Raw genomic sequence first — 17,847 nt, forward strand, 5'->3', positions numbered from 1 at the left:
AATATAGGAATAGAGTCAACTTAAATTTAAAACTGTTGCAATAAGGGACAGAAATATATGTTGAAAATGTTTCTTTTCATTTATTTGCAATGAAATAAAAAAATAAATGAAGAGAAAGTGAATTCGCTTCTTCCATATTAAACAATAGGCAAATATTTTACACTTTGACCTTTGACCTTTATGAAGCTGATGAGTTACCTCCCTTTTCTAATTGTAAAATTCATTGTTGATATCTCAGAAATAATTCTGGCTAGTTTCATGTTCCTGTCATTCCGCATAACATTGGTTGCTATGTTTACAAAATGTAATGTGCATTCTTAAAATAGCTCACTTTTATCATGGGGGGGGGTAGGCTGGACTTGTTAGAGACTCTGACACTCATAAATACTGTTCTGTGGGGGAAAATGCAGGAGAATTATTCATAAGGATTGTTTTGATGCTTGCGACTTAAATGTTTCAGCCATATAAACATAATTAAATCATACAAAAATAATACCTACATCTTCTTTATGGTGGCGCTCACCAGATAATATGTACTTTTGAGAGAGTGACATATGTAAGGTGAAGTAGTTCGCATTTAAAACATGCACAGTGGAGAGAACGTTTGCATACCTCTATGCTACATTAATGTAATGTGGATCAAAACAATCCTTATGAATAATTCTCCTGCATTTTTCCCCACAGAACAGTATTTATGAGTGTCAGAGTCTCTAACAAGTCCAGCCTCCCCCCCCCATGATAAAAGTGAGCTATTTTAAGAATGCACATTACATTTTGTAAACATAGCAACCAATGTTATGCTGAATGACAGGAACATGAAACTAGCCAGAATTATTTCTGAGATATCAACAATGAATTTTACAATTAGAAAAGGGAGGTAACTCATCAGCTTCATAAAGGTCAAAGGTCAAAGTGTAAAATATTTGCCTATTGTTTAATATGGAAGAAGCGAATTCACTTTCTCTTCATTTATTTTTTTATTTCATTGCAAATAAATGAAAAGAAACATTTTCAACATATAGTTCTGTCCCTTATTGCAACAGTTTTAAATTTAAGTTGACTCTATTCCTATATTCTAAGTCTTCTAATTTCCCCATAATTAAGGTCACTACTCACACAAACATACCTCATGGCAAATTATGTAAGCAAGAGAAAAATGATCATAATTAGCTTATTTTCATGCTTAAATGCAATATGAATGTACCATTTTATTCAGAACATCATACATAATTATATGAAAATAAAAAAAAATAATTGCAAACATTTTTTTATTTTCTTTAAGGTGGCGCTATACAGTTTCGCATTTTGCATAGGGTTAGGAATTTAAAGGAAAAGAATGTCCCCAGCTTTCCTCACTGGTTATACTGGCTATTTAAAAAAGACCTTGTATATCTTAGGTATAATGCAAAGAACCTTTAATTCCCTTTATTTTGGTGTATGATTGATGGGTGTACTATGGGTTATAGAGGATACAGCTTGGCCTTACTTCAAATGTGCACCTTTCAAAAAAGTGCTAGCTCTACTTGGTCATTTTCACTTCCTGAACTTCAGAGGTCAATTGTATAAAAAAGAGCCAATAACTTTTTTTACATTTTATATATTTGGTAATTCATTCATTGCACTTTCAGAAGCTGGTATTGTCTAGTCTGGCAAAATTCATTTTCCCTATTTTAATAGCTGCTATGTATAGTGTACTTTAGACTAATTCAGACTGATTTTTTAACACAAGGGAGCAGTCATTTTAGTTAGCAGTGTGCTTAAATCATGTAAAATTTCCAAAAGTACAATATCCAAAAGAAATATCATCCACATTACATTAATGTAGCATAGAGGTATGCAAACATTCTCTCCACTGTGCATGTTTTAAATGCGAACTACTTCACCTTACATACGTCACTCTCTCAAAAGTACATATTATCTGGTGAGCGCCACCTAATCAAGAGTCTTGATGACTTAGAGGGCCTATAATCAAGAGCCTTGATGACTTAGAGGGCTTATAATCAAGAGTCTTGATGACTTTGAGGGCTTATAATCAAGAGCCTTGATGACTTAGAGGGCTTATAATCAAGAGTCTTGATGACTTAGAGGGCTTATAATCAAGAGTCTTGATGACTTAGAGGGCTTATAATCAAGAGTCTTGATGACTTAGAGGGCTTATAATCAAGAGACTTGGGTGGCGCTGTGGTGGCGCTATACAGTTTCGCATTTTGCATAGGGTTAGAATTTTAAAGAAAAAGAATTTCCTCGGCTTTCGTCACTGGTTATACTGGCTATTTAAAAAAGACCTTGTATATCTTAGGTATAATTAAAAGAACCTTTAATTCCCTTTATTTTGATGTATGATTGATGGGTGTACTATGGGTTATAGAGTATACAGCTTGGCCTCACTTCAAATGTGAACCTTTCAAAAAAGTGCTAGCTCTGCTTGGTCATTTTCACTTCCTGAACTTCAGAGGTAAATTGTAAAAAAAAGAGCCGATAACTTTTTTTACATTTTACATATTTGGTAATTCATTCATTGCACTTTCAGAAGCTGGTATTGTCTAGTCTGGCAAAATTCATTTTCCCTATTTTAATAGCTGCTATGTATAGTGTACTTTAGACTAATTCAGGCTGATTTTTTAACACAAGGGAGCAGTCATTTTAGTTAGCAGTGTGCTTAAATCATGTAAAATTTCCAAAAGTACAATATCCAAAGAAGTATGATCCACATTACATTACTATAGCATATAGGTATGCCAACATTCTCTCCATTGTGCATGTTTTAAATGCAAACTACTTCACCTTACATACGTCACTCTCTCTAAAGTACATATTAATTGGTGAGCGCCCCCTCTACAGTTTCGTATTTTGCATAGGGTTAGGATTTTAAAGAAAAAGAATTTCCCCGGCTTTCCTCACTGGTTATACTGGCTATTTAAAAAAGACCTTGTATATCTTAGGTATAATGCAAAGAACCTTTAATTCCCTTTATTTTGGTGTATGATTGATGGGTGTACTATTGGTTATAGAGTATACAGCTTGGCCTTACTTCAGATGTGCACCTTTCAAAAAAGTGCTAGCTCTACTTGGTCATTTTCACTTCCTGAACTTCAGAGGTAACTTGTATAAAAAAGAGCCGATAACTTTTTTTACATTTTATATATTTGGTAATTCATTCATTGCACTTTCAGAAGCTGGTATTGTCTAGTCTGGCAAAATTCATTTTCCCTATTTTAATAGCTGTTATGTATAGTATACTTGAGACTAATTCAGGCTGATTTTTTAACATAAAGGAGCAGTCATTTTAGTTAGCAGTGTGCTTAAATCATGTAAAATTTCCAAAAGTACAATATCCAAAGAAATATCATCCACATTACATTAATGTAGCATAGAGGTATGCCAACATTCTCTCCATTGTGCATGTTTTAAATGCGATCTACTTCACCTTACATACGTCACTCTCTCAAAAGTACATATTATCTGGTGAGCGCCCCCTTGATGACTTAGAGGGCTTATAATCAAGAGTCTTGATGACTTAGAGGGCTTATAATCAAGAGTCTTGATGACTCAGAGGACCTGCCTAATAGTTCACACACACAGCGCAATCATACAAACAATTCATTTTTTTCTTTCTGTGCACCATTTTTGACACCTTGTAGTTGTCTGATTGCATCCATTACAGTTTTGTTGAGTTGAAGATGTAATGATACATCCTGGAGAAAACACTGCAATGGGCACTTTTACACTCTGAGGATGATACTTTTACATCGTGCAATGAAAGCAGTTAGGTTGCCATCTGTTTTATTCCTGAATAAGTATGCAGTTAGGTTGCCATGTGTTTTATGCCCTAATAAGTATGCAGTTATGTTGCCATGTGTTTTGTTATGCCTAAATAAGTAGTTAGGTTACTGTGTTTTATTGTGCCTGAATAAGTAAGCAGTTAGGTTGCCATGTGTTTTATGGCCAAATAAGCAGCTAGTTTGCCATGTTTTATTGTGCCTGAATAAGTAAGCAGTTAGGCTGCTGTGTGTTTTATTGTGCCTGAATAAGTAAGCAGTTAGGCTGCTGTGTGTTTTATTGTGCCTGAATAAGTAAGCAGTTAGGCTGCTGTGTGTTTTATTGTGCCTGAATAAGTAAGCAGTTAGGCTGCTGTGTGTTTTATTGTGCCTGAATAAGTAAGCAGTTAGGCTGCTGTGTGTTTTATTATGCCTGAAGAAGTAAAATATTTGCTTAGAAAAACTTTTGTTTGATACAAAATTATAGCAATTACACCATTTCAAGATATTTTATTACTAAATTTTATTTAAAAATGTAAAATATATGTAATATTCACCCAGCAAGTAATGCACAGAACATCACTGGCAAGATGTTACAAGTTGCTTTTAAAATATAATACGTGTATATTCTTAGCTTTGTTTAGATTTAATGCAGACTTGTGATTTTCCGATTTTTCAGTTAATATGTGATGTAAGCATGAAATTGCTGAGAAGAAGCTCCATCGCAGACGATGTGTGGAATCGAGTGAGTATCGGTCACTTCTTACTCTCTTGAGAATGTATGATATCAAGAGTGTGTGGAATCAAGTGAGTATCGGTCACTTCTTACTCTCTTGAGAATGTATGATATCAAGAGTATGTGTGGAATCAAGTGTGTATCGGTCACTTCTTACTCACTTTAGAATGTATGATATCAAGAGTATGTGTGGAATCGAGTGTGTATCAGTCACTTCTTACTCACTTGAGAATGTATGATGAAGAGTATGTGTGGAATTGAGTGAGTATCGGTTACTTCTTACTCACTTGAGAATGTATGATGAAGAGTATGTGTGGAATCAAGTGAGTATCGGTCACTTCTTACTCACTTTAGAATGTATGATATCAAGAGTATGTGTGGAATCGAGTGTGTATCAGTCACTTCTTACTCACTTTAGAATGTATGATGAAGAGTATGTGTGGAATCAAGTGAGTATCGGTCACTTCTTACTCACTTTAGAATGTATGATATCAAGAGTATGTGTGGAATCGAGTGTGTATCAGTCACTTCTTACTCACTTTAGAATGTATGATGAAGAGTATGTGTGGAATCAAGTGAGTATCGGTCACTTCTTACTCACTTTAGAATGTATGATATCAAGAGTATGTGTGGAATCGAGTGTGTATCAGTCACTTCTTACTCACTTGAGAATGTATGATGAAGAGTATGTGTGGAATCAAGTGAGTATCGGTCACTTCTTACTCACTTTAGAATGTATGATATCAAGAGTATGTGTGGAATCGAGTGTGTATCAGTCACTTCTTACTCACTTGAGAATGTATGATGAAGAGTATGTGTGGAATCAAGTGAGTATCGGTCACTTCTTACTCACTTTAGAATGTATGATATCAAGAGTATGTGTGGAATCGAGTGTGTATCAGTCACTTCTTACTCACTTGAGAATGTATGATGAAGAGTATGTGTGGAATCAAGTGAGTATCGGTCACTTCTTACTCACTTTAGAATGTATGATATCAAGAGTATGTGTGGAATCGAGTGTGTATCAGTCACTTCTTACTCACTTGAGAATGTATGATGAAGAGTATGTGTGGAATCAAGTGAGTATCGGTCACTTCTTACTCACTTTAGAATGTATGATATCAAGAGTATGTGTGGAATCGAGTGTGTATCAGTCACTTCTTACTCACTTGAGAATGTATGATGAAGAGTATGTGTGGAATCAAGTGAGTATCGGTCACTTCTTACTCACTTTAGAATGTATGATATCAAGAGTATGTGTGGAATCGAGTGTGTATCAGTCACTTCTTACTCACTTGAGAATGTATGATGAAGAGTATGTGTGGAATCAAGTGAGTATCGGTCACTTCTTACTCACTTTAGAATGTATGATATCAAGAGTATGTGTGGAATCGAGTGTGTATCAGTCACTTCTTACTCACTTGAGAATGTATGATGAAGAGTATGTGTGGAATCAAGTGAGTATCGGTCACTTCTTACTCACTTTAGAATGTATGATATCAAGAGTATGTGTGGAATCAAGTGTGTATCGGTCACTTCTTACTCTCTTGAGAATGTATGATATCAAGAGTATGTGTGGAATCAAGTGTGTATCGGTCACTTCTTACTCACTTTAGAATGTATGATATCAAGAGTATGTGTGGACTCAAGTGAGTATCGGTTACTTCTTACTCTCTTGAGAATGTATGATATCAAGAGTATGTGTGGAATCAAGTGTGTATCGGTCACTTCTTACTCACTTTAGAATGTATGATATCAAGAGTATGTGTGGAATCGAGTGTGTATCAGTCACTTCTTACTCACTTGAGAATGTATGATGAAGAGTATGTGTGGAATCAAGTGAGTATCGGTCACTTCTTACTCACTTTAGAATGTATGATATCAAGAGTATGTGTGGAATCAAGTGTGTATCGGTCACTTCTTACTCTCTTGAGAATGTATGATATCAAGAGTATGTGTGGAATCAAGTGTGTATCGGTCACTTCTTACTCACTTTAGAATGTATGATATCAAGAGTATGTGTGGACTCAAGTGAGTATCGGTTACTTCTTACTCTCTTGAGAATGTATGATATGAAGAGTATGTGTGGAATTGTGAAAAGCAAAATTGCCTGATTCTATGATTTCATTATATTTTCTAAAGTCAGTTCCATGGAAAATACAAAACATAATACTGGGTCTGCCAACCATTTCAATTTGACCATAAGTCTTATTTAAATGACCCTTTTATTATAAACTTAGGGAGTATTAGCCAAAACTCTAACAGATGTGATCATAATGGTTGCAACCAGACATGGGCATGTCTGGGTTTGGTCCAGATCTGAGTTTTCATATTGGATTAGGTGGAGTTGGTGTGGTAACCATGGGGACCATGACAAATCCAGCATCTGGTTATAGATAGCTGCCTGAAATAAAGATCCAATTAGAATCAGTGGCAACTAGCATGTTGTTGGTTTTCAAAAATTGTTTTAATTATTCTGCTAAATATGCACAAGGTGCAAAAGAAGAAGAAAAATTGATAAATCTATCTCTGTCTGCAATCTCACTAATTGGCAGTATTTTTAAGAAAAACCCTAAAAGTTTGTTCCAGGTATTCTTGTGCATTTGTTAGGCTGAGTTATCCAGTAAATTACTTTTCGTTAAACCTCTTGTAGAGCTGTATCAGTTGTCATCAAGTGTTACACGATTTTGACTCCAGGAGATTCTTTCATTTACTGGAAAATAATTTAAGTTAATAAGGATTCAGTCACTTTGAATTTCTGTTGGTTTTTTTTCTTCAATTAACCACATGACAATTGAAATTAATTAGCATTTGTTTACTTGAAGTTTGCATTTGAAATTTGCTAAGAGGACCTTTCTTTAGCTTTGGAAATTATGAATAATTAATATTGCCTAATCTTAATAATTTATCATTTCTGTTGTTTTTTTTGTTGTTGTTATATGTAATATACCATTTGTGTTATTACGATGTATCAAACAAAAAATTGCAACTTTTCATTTTTGTGGAATGAAGAAAAATAAAACATTCAAAATTCATTTTATATTTTATTTGATTACTTACATCGCAACAATTCTAGTGGCGAAATTATGTTTTCTTAAACTTATTCTTTGCAATAAGACCAGTCAAACATCTTGTTTATCGTGTTGTACACACAGTTTAAGGAGAAAGCAATAATTGTAAAGTCCATATTTGACACCAGATATTCTAAAAATATGTTGACCTGAGACATCATTAACTTAAATTCACATGATGAACATAAATTTAATATAGTAATCCTACCTTCAAGTGATGATATTTATTAAATACCTATTATTATACAATTCCTGATAAGGGTTACATTTCATGATGCTGATTGATTCATCCCTGGTCATGTATGAAAGATAACTGTAAGAAGCACATTTCAGACAGAAAGCAGTTTAAATCAATATGGTTTAATGATTAAAATAAATTATCAGATAAAAGTTCTAGAGTATTACTTCTTTATGTTCAGATTCCAATTTTAGCTCTGCTGGTCATAGACCATAAGTTCTTACAGGATGGCCTGTTGTCCTTCATCAATTACCTCTCATCTGATGCGCAATTTTGTTATCTGTGCTTCGCCTAAACTACTGGGAGGATTACCATGAAACTTGACGCACACATTCAACCCATGGTCTAGCTGGTCCTAAATGTATAAATGGTGCTACTAGGACATCCATTATGGCCACCAAAGTGACCGGCTTGAAAATCTTATTATTGCTACTTCTCATATCAACATGGGGTTTTCATTAAAACATTTCACTTGCTTTATTGTTGGTCCTAAATGAAATTGATACTGAGCTGACGTCCAGTATGGCCATTACAGTGGCCATAGTGAAAATCCTGTAATCGCTACTTCTACTGAATGGATGGTCATATCATCATTGGTTTTTAATTAAAGACTTCTGACCATGTCTAGCTGAACCTAAATGAAGATAATGCCAATCCAGTATGTCCACCACACTTGCCTTCCTGAAATATTTTTTATATTAGTTCTCATGAATAAATAGTCATATCATCAACAGATAACTAGTTGGTCCTAATTTAAAATGGTGTCTTGCAGATATCCAGTATAACTGCACAGTGAAAATCTCGTCCCTGATTTTTCTGAATGGATGGTCAAAATGGAATGGTACTTTCACAAAAGTCTTGTCACTTCTGAATGGATGGTCATATTAGCATGGTGTTTTAACCAGATGCCTTGTAATAGTGTCTAGTTTGTCCTAAATGATGCTTATCTTACATACAATATGGCTACAACAATGACTAGTTTAAAAATCTTTTTCAAGGATTTCAACACTCAGCAGTTTAAAAGAGGAATGGTATTTTATTCAGTTCCTCTATATATAAAATCGACAATCAAGCATCCTTCCCCTTGAAGGACTCTTTGTTTAAATATGGCATTGTGTTTTCAGTTAATTATTTTGGCATCTCTGCCTTGACCAGAAGGGTGTATGTTCAGTTCTTCCATGTTTGCTACCTTGCTTGGGCAGAATACTTGTCTCAGCTTGCTCAGACCCTGTGTTGCTCTGCTATAAAACAAAAACAAACAAAAAATGTCAAAACCTAATCTTACATTGATGTGTTTTCTGTTTTTATTCATATAGGGTTTGGATGATGGTGTGGGGAACCTACTAAAGTCAGCAGTACTGTCCTTTCCCCACAGATTTGGTAGTCTAGTTCAACTGAGTACAGCAATGGCTAGTGCTAACGCCAACAGTACAGCTAAGGTAAGTACTGTACATTTGATATACTTTGCACTTGTATTATTATCTCAGTGAATTTCTTGTGGTTGAATCTCATCATGATAAGTGCGCACAGACAGTTTTATAAACGTCTTTCACATGTGTTTACATACTAGAAGAGTTATCTCCCATTATATATGTTTTGGAGCTGTCCATTTTGAAGTACATTGTCTCACCCAATTAGGTCACACTAAATAAAACATGTGAGATTCATTATTGAGACCAATATTTAACCCCTAAAGCTGAGTGGTATCAAAATATTAGACATGGTTAGTTCCAAGAAACTTAGTTTCTTGTAGGCATGTTATAGCAGTTACTTGAGGCATGCCATGATTGAGAAGTGTGTGCTCACTAAGATATATATATATATATATATATATATATATATAGTGTGTGATGGTTTTGACCCGCCCCCCCCCCCCATAAAATGATGCGTATGGTTTTTAAGCTTTGTGAGTGTATTATGTTGTAACTTTATTTGAATTAACAGTAAAATCTTTGGTCACCTTGGCATGTCATTTGTGTGTCTTGAACTAGTTTGATTAAACTCTTATCTATTTTCATATGTGCTATATTTTAGCCTGACTTTTTGTTATTAGACAGTGCCCATATCATTATGACACCATCATGATATATGGTAATGATGTAACAAAATAACCCAATAAATCTTAATTCAAATGGTTTGTCTTGAATTATTGAAACATGTGTATATTATTATTATTATTGTATTTTTTTAAAAGTTTTATTGGTTGAGGTATGTTCATGAAATAGATACTTATTTTATTTAAAAAATCAGAAATTTTTCCTTTATTTTAAAGCTGGCTGAAAAGCAATGCATATTTGTGTGAATTCTATATCAGGCTATATTATGAACAATTCTTTGTTTAACATTACATACATTTCCTTTTGCTAGATTTTAGAACTGTGGTCAGAACTCCATTATTATACAGAGTACCTGGACAGGAATAGTGCTCAGGATCTCATACCCACACATGATTCCGCAGTCTGGAAACTGGCTAGAGACAAAATTCCTTATGAAGCAGGTGGGTACATTTTATTGGTCGTTTGTCATTATTATGTTATAACAATATGACATAAATATTGTATGTCATACTGTGACATAGCATTATGGCAGTATGTTATATTATCACATAGCTGTGGTATAATGTGACACAGCATTATAGTATGAAGTGACAGCAATATGTTATAGTGTGACAGAATATTATATTACACAGTGATACAGCATTATGGTAGACATAGCATTATGGTTTATTGTGATGGTATTATGGTATACAATAACAGCATTATAGTATACAGTGACACAGCATTATAGTATACTGTGTCACCGCATTATAGTAGACTGATGCAGCATTGTAGTATACTGTGTCACAACATTATAGTAGACTGTAACATAGCAGTATGGTATACTGTGACAGCATTATAGAAGACTCGTATAGCATTATAGTATACAGTGACACAACATTATAGTGTACTGTGTCACCGCATTATAGTAGACTGATGCAGCGTTGTAGTATACTTTGTCACAACATTATAGTAGACTGTAACATAGCAGTATGGTATACTGTGTCAGCATTATAGTATACTGTTGCATAGCATTATGTTGTACTGTGACACAGCATTGTAGTATACATGTGACACAGCATTGTTATACTGGGACACAGCATTATAGTTTACAGTGACATAGCATTATGTATATCGTAACAGCATTGAGGTATGTTGTGACTTAGCATTATGGTATACTGTGACATAGCATTATGTATATCGTAACAGCATTGAGGTATGTTGTGACTTAGCATTATGGTATACTGTGACATAGCATTATGTATATCGTAACAGCATTGAGGTATGTTGTGACTTAGCATTATGGTATACTGTGACATAGCATTATGTATATCGTAACAGCATTGAGGTATGTTGTGACTTAGCATTATGGTATACTGTGACATAGCATTATGTATATCGTAACAGCATTGAGGTATGTTGTGACTTAGCATTATGGTATACTGTGACATAGTATAGTCATGTAGTAGATCATTGCAAAATATTTTGAACAAAGGTGAAAAATAGTATTCAAATCAGAGTCATTGTCTTCAGAAATGGAGTTCTGGAAAATGTTGAGTAATACAAGATTCAGTTAAGTACAAACATCTTCGGTATTTTAGCATTATGCAGCGTCTTTTGTAAATTTTGAATCCAATGAATTTTCATGGAAGATCTTTAAATATCATGAAGAAAGATAAATTTTTTACTTGAGAAGCCTATTTATTGCAAATTGTTAGATGGAAATGTGACACATTGAGATGGACGATTTCAAAGGATCGTTTGTCTCGTGTCAGTAAATGAGGAGGTGGATGATTTCAAAGGTAAATTTTTCCACTTGTCAGTAAATGAGAGGGATGATTTCAAAGATGGATATTTCTCTTTATGTCAGTAAATGCATTAAATGGTTGCAGTAGTTTAGGATACAGGTACAAGTTGTATTGTTGAGAATGAAGATAGTTATAAATTATTTCTGTAGCTGTTACCATTGTTGTTCTGACTTGAAAATGGAAAAATTGGTCAAGATTTTAATCCAGCAAACTACTCATGCAGTATGATTCCTAGGTATGGATCTGTTTCTTATTTAGATTCAGTCATCAGATTCATAGATGTAGATGTGTTCACTGTTTATATTCAGACCTCAGATTGGTGCAGTATGATTCGTAGATGCAGATGTGTCCATTGTTTATATTCAGACCTCAGATTGGTGCAGTATGATTCATAGATGTATGTGTGTTCATTATTTAGATTCAGATCTCAAATCGGTACAGTATGATTCATAGATGTAGATCTGTTAATGTTTAGTTTCAGTCCTTGGAGTCCTAGGTCCAAGTCTGTTCTTTACTTCAATTCAGTCCTTGGAGTCCTAGGTATAGGCATGTTCTTCATTTAGATTCATTCCTCAAATTCCTAAGTATAAATCTGTTCTTTGTTTAGATTCAGACCTCAGATTGATTCATTATGATTATTAGGTAAAGATCTGTTTATTGTTTAGATTTCATCTCCAGATTCATGCAGTATGATTCCAAGGTACAGATCCTACCTCAATTCATGCAGTATGATTTCCTGATATAGCTCCAACCTTGATTCATGCAGTATGCTTCCATGGTATAGATCTGACCTCAATTCATGCAGTATGATATCTTGTTGTAAATCTGACCTCAGTTCATGCAAAATGATTCCAAGGTATAGATCTGACCTCAGTTCATGCAAAATGATTCCAAGGTATAGATCTGACCTCAGTTCATGCAAAATGATTCCAAGGTGCAGATCCTACCTCAGTTCATGCAGTATGATATCTTGTTGTAGATCTGACCTCAATTCATGCAGTATGATATCTAGTTGTAGATCTGACCTAAGATTAATGTAGTGTGATTCCAAGGTATAGATCTAACCTCAATTCATGCAAAATGATTCCAAGGTACAGATCCTACCTCAATTCATGCAGTATGATTCCAAAGTATAGATCTGACCTCAATTCATGCAGTATGATATCTTGTTGTAGATCTGACCTAAGATTAATGCAGTATGATTCCAAGGTATAGATCTAACCTCAACTCGTGCAGTATGATTCCAAAGTATAGCTCCGACCTCAATTCATGCAGTATGATTCCAGGGTATAGATCTGACCTCATTTCATTCAGTACAATTTCAAGTATTTGACCTTAATTCGTGCAGAATAATTCCATGGTATAGATTTGACCACAGATTCATGGAGTATGATTTCTAGGTATGGATCTGTGCATTGTTAGATTCAGACATCAGATTCTCTCAGTATCATGCAAATATATGGATTCGTTTATTGTTCAGATTCAGACTGCAGAATAATGCAATATTATATGGTAACTTTGAGAGTCCAGCAGTCATTCTGTTTATTGTTTAGATTCTGACCTCAAATTTATGCAGTAACTTTGAGAATCCAGCAGTCATTCTGTTTATTGTTAGATCCAGACCTTAAATCCATACAATAACTCGAAGTCCTGCAGTCATTCTGCTATTGTTAGATCCAGACCTTAAATCCATACAATAACTTGGAGTCCTGCAGTCATTTTGCTGTTGTTAGATCCAGACCTTAAATCCATACAATAGCTTGGAGTCCTGCAGTCATTCTGCTATTGTTAGATCCAGACCTTAAATCCATACAATAGCTTGGAGTCCTGCAGTCATTCTGTTATTGTTAGATCCAGACCTTAAATCTATACAATAGCTCGGAGTCCTGCAGTCGTTCTGTTATTATTAGATCCAGACCTTAAATCCATACAATAGCTCGGAGTCCTGCAGTCATTCTGTTATTGTTAGATCCAGACCTTAAATCCATACAATAGCTCGGAGTCCTGCAGTCATTCTGTTATTGTTAGATCCAGACCTTAAATCCATACAATAACTCGAAGTCCTGCAGTCATTCTGCTATTGTTAGATCCAGACCTTAAATCCATACAGTAACTTGGAGTCCTGCAGTCATTTTGCTGTTGTTAGATCCAGACCTTAAATCCATACAATAGCTCAGAGTCCTGCAGTCGTTCTGTTATTGTTAGATCCAGACCTTAAATCTATACAATAACTTGGAGTCCTGCAGTCATTCTGTTATTGTTAGATCCAGACCTTAAATCCATACAATAGCTCAGAGTCCTGCAGTCGTTCTGTTATTGTTAGATCCAGACCTTAAATCTATACAATAACTTGGAGTCCTGCAGTCATTCTGTTATTGTTAGATCCAGACCTTAAATCCATACAATAACTCGAAGTCCTGCAGTCATTCTGTTTATTGTTTAGATTCTGACCTCAAATTTATGCAGTAACTTTGAGAATCCAGCAGTCATTCTGTTTATTGTTAGATCCAGACCTTAAATCCATACAATAGCTCAGAGTCCTGCAGTCGTTCTGTTATTGTTAGATCCAGACCTTAAATCTATACAATAACTTGGAGTCCTGCAGTCATTCTGTTATTGTTAGATCCAGACCTTAAATCCATACAATAGCTCAGAGTCCTGCAGTCGTTCTGTTATTGTTAGATCCAGACCTTAAATCTATACAATAACTCGAAGTCCTGCAGTCATTCTGCTATTGTTAGATCCAGACCTTAAATCCATACAATAGCTCAGAGTCCTGCAGTCATTCTGTTATTGTTAGATCCAGACCTTAAATCCATACAATAGCTTGGAGTCCTGCAGTCATTCTGTTATTGTTAGATCCAGACCTTAAATCCATACAATAGCTCAGAGTCCTGCAGTCATTCTGTTATTGTTAGATCCAGACCTTAAATCCATACAATAGCTCAGAGTCCTGCAGTCATTCTGTTATTGTTAGATCCAGACCTTAAATCCATACAATAGCTTGGAGTCCTGCAGTCATTCTGTTATTGTTAGATCCAGACCTTAAATCCATACAACAGCTCGGAGTCCTGCAGTCATTCTGTTATTGTTAGATCCAGACCTTAAATCCATACAATAGCTCGGAGTCCTGCAGTCATTCTGCTATTGTTAGATCCAGACCTTAAACCCATACAATAGCTTGGAGTCCTGCAGTCATTCTGTTATTGTTAGATCCAGACCTTAAATCCATACAATAGCTCGGAGTCCTGCAGTCATTCTGTTATTGTTAGATCCAGACCTTAAATCCATACCATTACTTGAGAGCCAAGCAGTCATTCTGTTATTGTTAGATCCAGACCTTAAATCCATACCATTACTTGAGAGCCAAGCAGTCATTCTGTTATTTGTTAGATCCAGACCTTAAATCCATACCATTACTTGAGAGCCAAGCAGTCATTCTGTTATTGTTAGATCCAGACCTTAAATCCATACCATTACTTGAGAGCCAAGCAGTCATTCTGTTATTGTTAGATCCAGACCTTAAATCCATACCATTACTTGAGAGCCAAGCAGTCATTCTGTTATTGTTAGATCCAGACCTTAAATCCATACCATTACTTGAGAGCCAAGCAGTCATTCTGTTATTGTTAGATCCAGACCTTAAATCCATACCATTACTTGAGAGCCAAGCAGTCATTCTGTTATTGTTAGATCCAGACCTTAAATCCATACAATAGCTCGGAGTCCTGCAGTCATTCTGTTACTGTTAGATCCAGACCTTAAATCCATACAATAGATCGGAGTCCTGCAGTCATTCTGTTATTGTTAGATCCAGACCTTAAATCCATACCATTACTTGAGAGCCAAGCAGTCATTCTGTTATTGTTAGATCCAGACCTTAAATCCATACCATTACTTGAGAGCCAGGCAGTCATTCTGTTATTGTTAGATCCAGACCTTAAATCCATACCATTACTTGAGAGCCAAGCAGTCATTCTGTTATTGTTAGATCCAGACCTTAAATCCATACCATTACTTGAGAGCCAAGCAGTCATTCTGTTATTGTTAGATCCAGACCTTAAATCCATACAATAGCACGGAGTCCTGCAGTCATTCTGTTATTGTTAGATCCAGACCTTAAATCCATACAATAGCTCGGAGTCCTGCAGTCATTCTGTTATCGTTAGATCCAGACCTTAAATCCATACCATTACTTGAGAGCCAAGCAGTCATTATGTTATTGTTAGATCCAGACCTTAAATCCATACCATTACTTGAGAGCCAAGCAGTCATTCTGTTATTGTTAGATCCAGACCTTAAATCCATACCATTACTTGAGAGCCAAGCAGTCATTATGTTATTGTTAGATCCAGACCTTAAATCCATACCATTACTTGAGAGCCAAGCAGTCATTCTGTTATTGTTAGATCCAGACCTTAAATCCATACCATTACTTGAGAGCCAAGCAGTCATTCTGTTATTGTTAGATCCAGACCTTAAATCCATACCGTTACTTGAGAGCCAAGCAGTCAGTCATTCTGTTATTGTTAGATCCAGACCTTAAATCCATACCATTACTTGAGAGCCAAGCAGTCAGTCATTCTGTTATTGTTAGATCCAGACCTTAAATCCATACCATTACTTGAGAGCCAGGCAGTCAGTCATTCTGTTATTGTTAGATCCAGACCTTAAATCCATACCATTACTTGAGAGCCAAGCAGTCATTCTGTTATTGTTAGATCCAGACCTTAAATCCATACCATTACTTGAGAGCCAAGCAGTCAGTCATTCTGTTATTGTTAGATCCAGACCTTAAATCCATACCATTACTTGAGAGCCAGGCAGTCAGTCATTCTGTTATTGTTAGATCCAGACCTTAAATCCATACCATTACTTGAGAGCCAAGCAGCCATTCTGTTATTGTTAGATCCAGACCTTAAATCCATACCATTACTTGAGAGCCAGGCAGTCATTCTGTTATTGTTAGATCCAGACCTTAAATCCATACCATTACTTGAGAGCCCAGCAGTCATTCTGTTATTGTTAGATCCAGACCTTAAATCCATACCATTACTTGAGAGCCAGGCAGTCATTCTGTTATTGTTAGATCCAGACCTTAAATCCATACCATTACTTGAGAGCCAGGCAGTCATTCTGTTATTGTTAGATCCAGACCTTAAATCCATACAATAGATCGGAGTCCTGCAGTCATTCTGTTATTGTTAGATCCAGACCTTAAATCCATACCATTACTTGAGAGCCAGGCAGTCATTCTGTTATTGTTAGATCCAGACCTTAAATCCATACCATTACTTGAGAGCCAAGCAGTCATTCTGTTATTGTTAGATCCAGACCTTAAATCCATACCATTACTTGAGAGCCAAGCAGTCATTCTGTTATTGTTAGATCCAGACCTTAAATCCATACCATTACTTGAGAGCCAGGCAGTCATTCTGTTATTGTTAGATCCAGACCTTAAATCCATACCATTACTTGAGAGCCAAGCAGTCATTCTGTTATTGTTAGATCCAGACCTTAAATCCATACCATTACTTGAGAGCCAAGCAGTCAGTAAGAATAACACTTATACTGATAATCTGTTATTATTTAAAAGATTGAACCTGGAAAAAATTACACGTGCACATGCATGCATAAATGTTATGGTATATGCATTAGCATGTTTTCATTTTAAATTGTCTTACCAGCCACCTATGGAATAAAAGAGGTGGTTATTCTAGAGAGAGGGGAATTTACCTGAAAATGAAAGGAAATTAACAGGGAGATCAGAGATTTTGGGGAAAAAATCCGGATGCTTTTTTGAATTTCATGAATATAATCTGCATTTAAATAAAATTGTGAAGGAAATCTGATGTAATACCATAAAAATCAAGTTACATGAATGTGACATTTATGTGTCATTTTTCCCACTTGGATTATTTTCAAATGCCATATATATTTTGAAAAGAAAACTAAGCATATTGTTATGTTATGTTTGTAGTTTGTATTTAATTGTTTGTCCCTATTGTAGATTGTATGGGTCTTTTTGTAAACAATATATTACATAGCTAACTTTTGGCCATGAGTGTAGACTAAACTTTAAGATAATTTTTGTAAGCATGTTTACTGGGATTTGAGTTCAGGACATTGGTTCTGTCCATGAGGAATTCCTTATCAACCTGATATTTGTCATGATCTTTACTAAAATTTAAGTTCAAGAA

At 35.3% G+C, this 17,847-nt stretch overlaps 1 protein-coding gene across 1 annotated transcript in view; it reads left to right on the forward strand.

Moving 5' to 3' along the window:
• Positions 1-17,847, forward strand: part of LOC149777774 (nucleoporin NUP188-like) — a 175,908-nt gene that overhangs the window by 51,621 nt on the left and 106,440 nt on the right. The window contains exons 16-18 of the mRNA XM_089938808.1: positions 4,438-4,503; positions 9,120-9,242; positions 10,171-10,300. Coding sequence (XP_089794934.1) covers positions 4,438-4,503; positions 9,120-9,242; positions 10,171-10,300 — 319 coding nt within the window. The remainder of the gene's footprint in view (positions 1-4,437; positions 4,504-9,119; positions 9,243-10,170; positions 10,301-17,847) is intronic.

The sequence above is a fragment of the Sinohyriopsis cumingii genome, chromosome 17 (assembly GCF_028554795.1).
Source record: "Sinohyriopsis cumingii isolate HCF-2022 chromosome 17, ASM2855479v2, whole genome shotgun sequence".
Taxonomy (NCBI): domain Eukaryota; kingdom Metazoa; phylum Mollusca; class Bivalvia; order Unionida; family Unionidae; genus Sinohyriopsis; species Sinohyriopsis cumingii.